This window comes from Staurois parvus, unplaced genomic scaffold (assembly GCF_062004578.1).
Source record: "Staurois parvus isolate SC_StPar_1 unplaced genomic scaffold, SC_StPar_1.0 ptg000175l, whole genome shotgun sequence".
Lineage (NCBI taxonomy): Eukaryota > Metazoa > Chordata > Amphibia > Anura > Ranidae > Staurois > Staurois parvus.
The window spans coordinates 4,685,143-4,695,386 of record NW_028317971.1 but is presented as its reverse complement, the minus strand read 5'-3'; the positions used below and the strand labels follow the sequence as shown (position 1 = coordinate 4,695,386).

The 10,244-nt window shown below is 36.5% G+C and overlaps 1 protein-coding gene across 1 annotated transcript in view; it reads right to left on the bottom strand.

The window, feature by feature from the left end:
• Positions 1-10,244, bottom strand: part of PLXNA4 (plexin A4) — a 925,294-nt gene that overhangs the window by 114,942 nt on the left and 800,108 nt on the right. Inside the window, exons 19-21 of the mRNA XM_089676880.1 lie at positions 9,995-10,141; positions 5,320-5,554; positions 2,655-2,797 (exon numbers count right to left, since the gene is read on the bottom strand). Of these exons, the coding sequence (XP_089533006.1) occupies positions 2,655-2,797; positions 5,320-5,554; positions 9,995-10,141 (525 nt within the window). The remainder of the gene's footprint in view (positions 1-2,654; positions 2,798-5,319; positions 5,555-9,994; positions 10,142-10,244) is intronic.

Genomic DNA, 10,244 nt, shown 5'->3' with positions numbered 1-10,244 from the left:
GTTATATGTTTGTTAGTCATCAGGATAGAACAAAACTTTGCCACTTGGGCATTCCAAACACTCGTGTTGAAATGGTTGATTACTGTTGTAAGAGTGATCGCTTTAGTTTGTACTGATGGATAAAAGGGAAAATGTTTTTCTAAACCGTTAGACAAAAAATAAGTGTTCTTTGTTTACTTGTGCTTTTATGTACAATCAACACATAAGATAAGCTCCAAGGAGCAGGGCCCTCGAACCCCTCGTGTATTGTATTGTTACTGTATTGTCTCATGTTCTGTCCCCCACTATAATGTACAGCGCTGAGCAAACTTTTTGACGCTATATAAATACTGTATAATAATAATAAGATTTGGAAAATACTGATCTTTATTTAAGTACTGATAGGTAAAAGTAGACCTTCCCCTCTAAAAGCTGGAGCACATGAGTGATGATATGTCCTGTAAATAATTTTAGCCCTCCAAACTACATACTGACTTCAAGTGATTGTAAAAGATCAAAGTAAAAAAATATATAAATATATATATATAAATATATATATATATATATATATATATATAAAAAAAAAACCATGTTATGCTTACCTGCTCTGTGCTATGGATTTGCACATAGCAGCCTGGATCATCCTCTTCTCTAGTCCCCCCCTCCCCGATGCTCCTGGCTCCTCCCCCTTGCTGAGTGCTCCCTTACAAGCAACTTGTTATGGGGCATTCATGCAGGCTCACTATCAAGCCAGCTCTGTATGTCCACAGACACGCAGAGCATGGTTCAGCCCTGCTCCCTCCCCATTGGGTGTGATTGACAGCAATGGGAGCCAATGACTTCTGCTGCATTCTCTGAGCCAGTTAGGAGGGAGAGAACCGAGAGACCGTCTACTCTGTGCACGTCTCTAGATTGAGATTGGGCTCAAGTATTTAGGGGGGCTTTGGGGAGAAGCTGCATGTATCTTACCCTAATGCATTGAATGCTTTAAAGTAAAAAAAACCCTTCTGCCTTTAGAACCACATTCAGCTGACTGTCATGGCCACATAATTTCCTCTAATTGCAGCAGCATTCATGGATCCTACCAAGTATGCTTCAGTGGAGACTACAGGGGTGATAGGTTTGGCATCAAGCCTCAAGAGTCCCTGCAATTACAACAGTTCCACTCCTACTTATCATCAATATGGGAGGATAGTTATGTAATTGAACTCACAAAAAAATCAGAATAGTTTAATGGTAAGTTCATTTAATAATATTAAGTGCATTATTATATTAATAATATATTAATAAGTATATATGTATTAATAGGTACAAATAATATTAAGTAAAGTTTATTAAAGAGTATATTTAGGCAAACCTTTTTTTTAAATTTTGGACTTGGTGGGGAAGAGTTAGGACCTCTGTCAAGTTTAAATTTCTGTCTATGTATCCATTTGGGAAATTTCCCCTCTATTTGTCCAGGTGATTTGTCACTAAGAAATAAAGTGAGGAGACAACTGAAGTTTATCTCTTGAGCATTCTAAACTATTTTGTACCTCTTTTTATATTTACATTATGTTTAGACTCATTTTCATTCAAGGAAGGAAAGCTATTCCCCTTAATTAGAAAAATGTTGATGTTTACAACAAGCTTTTCATCAGGTGAACTCAGACCTTCCTAAATACAAGATAATCTACAAGGGTAGAGCCTACCCCCAAACATTTTCTAAGATGTGGAAACCCTGCATGGACTTGTCTGCAGTTCAATTGCCTGACTCTTTGTTACCACAAATGTTAGGCTTTTTTTGCTCAGTTTTACCTGGGTGGATGCAGCAGGACTGGTGCGCTGGGTGGATGCAGCAGGACTGGTGCGCTGGGCTGTGGAGGGGGAGGGAGCTGCTGGCTCAGGCTGTCAGTGGATTGCTGAGAGGCTGTACGTCAGGTGCCACTCCAGACTCTGGGGAGGATTCTGACTTTAAAGTCAGGATCATTCCCCAGCCTGGACCAGCTGAGTGACGTCAGCTGAAAACAGGTCACAGGAGTGCAGAAATAACTGCACTCCTGTGATCCACAGGTGAAGTACAGCCAAAAGAGCTTTGGCTGTACTTCTCTTTTAATGTAGTCCTTTTATGGTGTATCCATATGTTTGTGTTATTGTATGTACCTCTCTGCATATAGTGTATGCATGTCGTTTAAGCATGTTTGAGTGACTGTTCTTCAATGTTTTGTATCTTCATTTTATGAGTTGCATAGCCTAGATGCATGTGCCTAGACACAGCTGTTGCTGTGCCTACTTTTGTTTTCATGCATGTTATCTCTCTGGTTATTCTACTACTACTTTACTCTCAACTCCTACAAGCATATTGCTTGTCAGTACATTTATATAATACATACCTGGTTGGCTCCTAGTGATGCCCCTCCTTTTCACTGAGTTCCTGGGATTACTAGAAGCTGATATCGAAGTCAACATTAAGGTCAAATGCTTACTTTCACTAACTGCATTTAAACAATTAATTTAATGATGTATGGATAAGCACATAAATGCATGATGTTTTCCCTTGTAACAGCCTAGAGTTCACCTTAAATTTACAAATACTCTACATGATAACCACATTGTAAAGCATCCAACACAAAATAAATACTTTCTGGAAATGCTTCATACTGTATAATGATATGGTATCTAGGACACTACAGTACCTCCAAGTCCCTCAGTACTGGGTGATCTTCAATGCCCGGAAACAACACCCTCATAGTGTATGTACGATAATCCAAGAAAGGAATTCCAGCTCCATCTAGGTCACTTGTCAGCTCATGGATGTCTGTCTGAAGCTCAGCAAATGCTAAAACACAAGAAAAAAGTTATACACTTACAAACACCTCTATTAACAGGTAACGTTTAATGTGAGAAGCAAACTCCTTCTGGACTTTTGTTTGTTAGTGATATCTGCCGCAAATGCCCTTCATTTGAAATGATAAAATTATGACAAAGTGCAATGATCTCCTCTAGAGGGCAACAAAGAGATGCAGTATTGCAAAAGTTATAACAATATACACTTTTACCAAGATTTTAGTAAAATATAATAAAATGCATTCGATTCACTTTTTTACATTTACCAAACATATGTCAGCCTTCCGTTTTACTTTTTAGCCTAGAACATTTTGCATTGCAATATAAAATAAATGCATTGCTTCCAAATATGCACAAGATGCTTATCCTTCATGTTTTAGGCAAAACAAAAAATCATTTGACCCTAATGTTATGAAATGTGGGCAAGAAAAAAAGAAACAAGGCTCAGAAATCCTTGGTTTAACACTTTAACCTTCCCAGTGTTCACAGAGCCATGGAAAGCCTCTGTAACACCAGGTTGTCATGACAATAGATTATTGCCAGCTCTACTCCCGCTAATAACACAGAAAATGCAATTGAAAACAGGTTGTGGAAAAAATAATAAAATACTTTAGCTAAAACACTTAAAGGTCATCAATTTGAACCCATTTTGAGGGAAAAAATTAACTTATTAAGTATTTAAGTCCTGCATTTTAAAGAAAAGCATTCAACATGTTCCTTATGTGCTGTACCCAATCAGTAAAATTTTAAAATGTGTTCAAAAATGGAAAAAGTAATCTCTTATAAGGCTTGTAAAGTACTTACATATGGCTAGCATAGCTCGTAAACCTGGTACAGGAGATGGGGAGTCAATAAGTTCAGTAAACATTCTTCAAAAGTGGACACTCAAAGTCCAGATAAAATGCTTTGTGTAGTAATTTAGAAAGAATTATGATTCAGTGAAAATATATTTTAAATGTGTAATATATCATTGTTGAACCATAGTTTAATTAGGATAGTGTAAAAAGGATGTTGTTAACAATGTTACAGAATAATAATCTTGTGCTGCTACACGTCTGTCAAATCACCATACTATTTTTGTTTACATCCATCTGATTTGATTGATTTGATTTTGGAGTTCAATTTCTGTTAACTACACAACAATTCATATACAAGATGGAGTTCTCCATTCTCTTGGGAAATGGTGTTCCAGGCTGGCTTACAAACCAGACTGAATAAGGCCGTATTATCATATTGGTGTCATTTCTATATTTGTATTTTTACTTTTTGTATTTATAGAATCAACATATTATGCATACACCTAGACGTTCCCACAGATCCACATCCCTGTCCTGCAATGGGACTCAACATCTAATATTCCTCTAGCACTCATACAACCTAGAGGTAATTTGGAGGAAGCCAATTAAAACACTGGTATGATTTTGGGAGAAAATCAGATCACCAGAGAAGGTCCATGCAAATATGGGGAAAAGGCACAAACACCATGAATATAGATTCCTTTGTTGAATTAAATACCATGATCCAAAACTGCAAGCTAGACAAATTACACTTTTTGCCACATGGCTATATGGTCATTAGGATCATATTTATTAACCCCCAGCTTTCCATGCAGCAAAATTGTATAACTCCTACTGATTCGGGGGCAATACAAGTAAATTAAGTTAAATCCAGGCATGGAGTGTGCTTTAAACCTTTCTTTTTTTCAGTAAATGTTTTGATTTACCCTGGTATTTCATTTATGATGTTATACATACATCATTTAAGTTAAAGGTGGCTGAAATCAGGAAAGCCCAGTTATTAAAAGCTCATAGAATTATATTTAAGTGACTGCCAAATCAGCAGTCAATAAAATTATTAATTCACTTGTACAGTTACTGGTGATCCCAAACCTCTACTACCTACTATCTTTATAATCACTAGTAATTACTAATGGACATATAATAGCTAGTAGTTGTTCATCACATTCAACTGGACTTATTCTGTATTGTTGAAGATATTTCACCACTCATCCAAGTGGCTTCTTCAGTTCTAACAAGTGTCAGGAACATGCCCCAGCATTTATAACTACATTGGTAAATCAGTCACCTTAGTCAAATAACTATGGTGTTATGCTATGTGTAAAGGCAGTTGTTGATTGTCCAAGAACAAGACAGATGGTCTAAAAGTTTGTGAAACAACCCTGTTCTAATTACATAGTCCAATCTCCATGGTGACACATGTCCAATAGATGGGTGGGGCAATTCCCTAAAAAGCCTGTTGTGAGGGATCAAATCTCAAAGTGCACCAAAGATTCCCTGTGTAAAATCACTTGCAACTCCAAAACTGTTTCTGAGGCCATGTAAAAGACAACGTTCCATTTTAAACTTAGATGAGGCTGCTAATCCCTCCATCCTATATTATAGCTTTATTCATCTCAGTCGTCAGTGACGTTTATAACAATGGTTTGGTTTTTTGTAAGCATGTGGAATCTTGGCAAATAATAATAGAAAGTAATTTTTGCTATTTAAAACCCACCTTCTTTGCATTCCAAGGCTACCCGTGATTCCAGGTTGTCCATTTGCATTTGCAGCCTTTTCAGCGTTAAGTCACTTTCCCTGGATTTACGTTTATATGCTATAAGCACAGCCACAATGAAGATGATCAGCAGTCCTCCTGCTGCAGCAATGCTGACAATAGCTGGTACACTAAGTGGGCTATCAGGTGTTATATAAACCATGCCAGGGGAGAACTCCATTCCACCAACTCGGGCCTACAAAAAGATGATCAGAGACATTAAAACCAGATTTTGAGTCTTAAATTACATGTCTACAAATTATTTAGTTTGAAACAAGTAACTGGTTCAACAAAGCAGCCAAAAATATGATTTACACTTTATGCTGAGCACGTTGTCAATTTAGCATAACTACGTACATAAAGAAATGTACTAAGGTTAGGAAAAAGAGACAGGTCGGAAGAAGCAATGTTATAATTGCATATAATGTAAACATTTCTACAAATATATGAAGGAAGGCATCATCAACATCAGCTGTATCCAAGATTAGGATCCCATCAATTTACAGGGATGCAAAATTCCATGCCACATTGATGGAAAATAACTGACAATATATGCCTAGCAAAACTAATTCTATACCAGACCAGCAACCTGGTGTCTACTTCAGTTAGCCATGTGAAAGCAATAAAAAAAGTTCTAACTGACTAGTTTGTTTTTGCGCACTGAATTTGGTGGATTTTTGCATGGGACTTTCATAGTAAAAAACAAAATAAATTACACCATGAACACCCATGACACTGATCTTTACCTTACCCTAACATTTAACCTCACATTGACACTCGGGCCTCTCTCTCCCCCTAACCTTTCCCCTTAACACTTTAACTATCCCATTACATTTAAAGTACAGGTAGACTCGCCTAAAAATAACTCACCAACATACACTATGTTGTAACAGGAGAGGGATCTCCATGTTTTCATCTTTAAAATTTTAAACTTACTTTGTCCTACAATGTGGATACAATGTTAGGGTCCCACTGTCTCTGTGTAGGCACTTCTACTATATGCATCATAGATTGAGGTGCATGGCTCCTATGAATGACAAGAGTGGCTGACAAGAGGAAGGCTACTGGGACACAGAATTTGCACAATGCCCTGCTGTCCTTCTAAAGAAGCACAGATGGCTGCAAGCTGAGGTTTAGTGGAAGTATTGTGATTGGCAGGATCACCTGGTAGAGTAAAATAGGAAAACTAACTCTGCAAGTGAATAGATATATCAACTATATATGCAGTAAGTCATAGTGCCAAACATATTTTAATTCTGAATAAGAGTTTCATACACTTAACTCTTACCTGCATTGTGGACACTGACCCATACAATTTAAATTAATAACAACACACCTAAACTTTAAAGTTAGTCCTTAAAACGAATGTAATACAAATCCTATCTCTACTCTATCTTTAAGGGCCCATACACACTACATGTTAAGGTGCACTGTTTTAAGGCATTATCGCACCAATACAATTTTTCTAAATGTTAACTGTATGAGTTGATGAAAACATAAAAGGAAGCAAGATCCTTCAATCCAGATGTGCAATCAGGCTGCTGGTGACTACTTACCAGCAACAGATTGCTAACCGACTGCTTAACTCTAAGCTTTTCCTGCAGAGCACTCCCTCCCTAACTGGATCTCCTCACTATAACCTCTAGTGAGTGACATTTTGATGGGCCAGCTGGGCAAATGAGGAAACGATTTCATTTTGCAATGGTTCCCTTACCTGGGTGATTCTGCCACTGACAACATGTCAGGAAGGGTTGATGTCCCCCCCCCTTATTATAAGCCTAAAACTAGTACAGAATGCAGATGTTTAAGGCCCATTTACATTCTTGCGACACATTAATGTACATGTGTCAACACAAATGATGGCACGTGTTAACATGTGTTGCATTCAGGCAACCCACTGAAATAAATGAGCTGCCAATGCACCAAAACATCCCAAAAATCACATATGCAATACATTTTGTAATGTAATGCACTCCAACACACCATGGCAATCCATGTGGATTGCCTTAGTGCATTCTAAATGAATGCCACCACAATTCAGCAGCACATGTAAAATAAACTAGCACAACACAAAGATATATATGCCCCCCCCCCCCAATATATTGTTAGCCGACTATCCCACTAAAAAGTTTAGAAGAAGCACAATGGTCAACGCCTTCCTAAAGCTGCCACTACTAAATACAGATTATTTTTATACAATATTTTTACTGTTGTGAGTATTAGATGTTAGTAATAGATATTGTTTGATTCGGTCTCCTGCAGTCCACCAGAGAGCCAAAACCACAGGAACAGTGTTATGACAAAACTACTCTGTACATCAGTAGACACTCCTATGATCCTTTGTGCTCAGTAAGATATGTCCTGATCATTTTCATTTTTCTTTCCGATAGACTGTGTCAGAATAGATTATCAGTAGCAGTAGCACTGGTACTGTGTTGAACTGTGAAACCAGTAGTGAGTATTAAATAATTTAAACAGCTACCCATAATTATCTACCCACACTGGCCCATGTTTTGGGGCAAGTAGTAATGTGAAAAGCAATGCATTATTTAAATACCAATCAAAAATTATTTTTCATTATATCTAATTGGAAATAATTGTTGGTTGTTTATTTATTGTTGAAACTGGAACCTTAACTGGTTTTCATGCTTTACTGCAAATACCATCTTTCTATAAATAAAGGCCTGTGTGCATATTTTTTCTTAATTTTGTGTATCTTGATCTCATCATAGCTGTACTGTTTGTCTATAAAATTACATGTTACTCATGCTGACAACACTATTGTATATTTTCAATCTAAACATAAAAAATAACAGTCTCTTTGTAGGCGTGGCTTCATGATAGAGACTACAGCTGCTTAAATAACTCTCTGAGATAACAAAAGAATACATTAACGATGACCAGAAAAGTTCAGCTGTCCTCTAACACGTTGGGGATTAAATCAGATTTGGCCTTTAGACAATAATAGAAAGTCATTGGGATGGATATGATGTGGCTGTGTATCAGAGACAAGATGCAAGAAGTAAGCTGGAATCTGTCTAGTCTTATCAGTCTTCCTTTAACCAGCATTTGTAACTGATAACCTTGTCTACTTTGATTTGCAGCCAATACTATAACACTCAAGTGGTTTTATATCTACGTTTATACCAAACCAAACCTACATCAAGTACTATGCTTTATATTAAAGATCATTTTTAACTATTCCAATGTTATTATCTTGAAACTAGTCATAATTTATTCTTAATTACCTTTTTGTTTAACTTTTTTTTTTTTTTTTACCTAGGATGGATTGGATGTCCCATTTAATTGTAAAGGAGAGGAAAACTGTATCAACTATAGTTACAGTTTAAGCTATACTGACACCTCCTGGTCTACCAGTTTTGTGGGATGAAAAGAAATATCAAGTCATAATGAATTTTACTATTTCGCTTAGCTCAAGTTGGCACCATGGATTTTTGCTTGGTTTATAATCATTTATGTGAAATAATTGTGCATATGTATGGAAAGTTTTTTTTTTGCAAGAAAGATGTCTTAGTGTATAGAAATATATATGCAACATATAAATAAAACTACAGTAATATTGACCACAAACCATTATAATCTCCCTTTAAAAAGTCAAGCTTCAACACAAAACAATGGATTAAAATGATTACTCTGCGTACACAGAGGAGAGTGATATAAGATGTATAGTGGTGAACGTTAGGGCTTGCGATATTGTTCTTAAAAGATTGAAATGTTAGATTTAAATATCACAGGAAGCAATACAGACCATTTTAGATGGGAAAAGTAGAATGCACATGTCAAAGGGTCTATTGCTATAGATTCTATTCCTCCTTTCAATGAAAATAACAAAAGTGCAATTTTGGGAATGCAATATCCATTATTTTATTTTAACATTATTCAGTAAGCCAACAATTATTTTTTTTTTCAACTGAGCTAACTTAGTATTCTGAAATATGATTGGTAGTTATAAGTTACTGCGCACCTTCATTGCTCTGTGTACCAGTTTGATAAGCAAGCTCATGTAAAGAGGTATTCTAGATTACAGCAGGTTGTTTAAAAAAAAACTACAACTGTACCAAAATTACACTTTGTAATTTGCTTATTGCCAAGCCAAAGAAGTTCTAAAGAGGTATACAGTTATTTAAACACATTTTTGGTTACTGTTATCTGCAGCCTTGAAACTGACTTCTTTTGTTTCAAACGTTTGAAATCTCAACCATATATCAATTTATCACTAATATGTTGAAGATAACAACAAAATCAGCTACTGCTAAGTTATCTGGAATGAACCCAGATATAATGCGGCTCAGCTTGAGGTGCCTATCTATTATCAGGCCAAAAACAAGCAGGGGTTATGTTACAATGAGTGATGGCAGGAAACCACAATTCTATGGCATTAGGCACCTGGTCAGTCAAGTCTGGAGGAAAGGTAAATAAAAACTCCTAAACACGAAAAATAATCTATTTCTGTTAGATAATCCATTTATTTATTTTCCTAATGCAGACTGCAAGGATGTTGTGGCTATAGAATTTTTTTAGCAATAGGTAGACTATAACAGCAACAATGAATAACATGGTAAAAAAACATGGTAACAGTGGTGCCTCACAAAGAAACTATGCCTACGGTACTTACCAGTACTTTGTGGCGGCCGGTTAGGTTTGGGGATTCACATAATAACTGTACATCAGAAATGGTAACTGTGCATTGCTTTTCACCAATGTACATGGAATACTTCAGCTTCATATTACCTCCTGCTACTGGTGGAATCAAGTTCTTCCCCTACAATAACAAGAGGTATCATTGCATCTGATAACTTGTAAAATCCATGATGGAGAGAAATGGCAATTTATGATCATAAATCATACAGTACACAGGTGCCAAT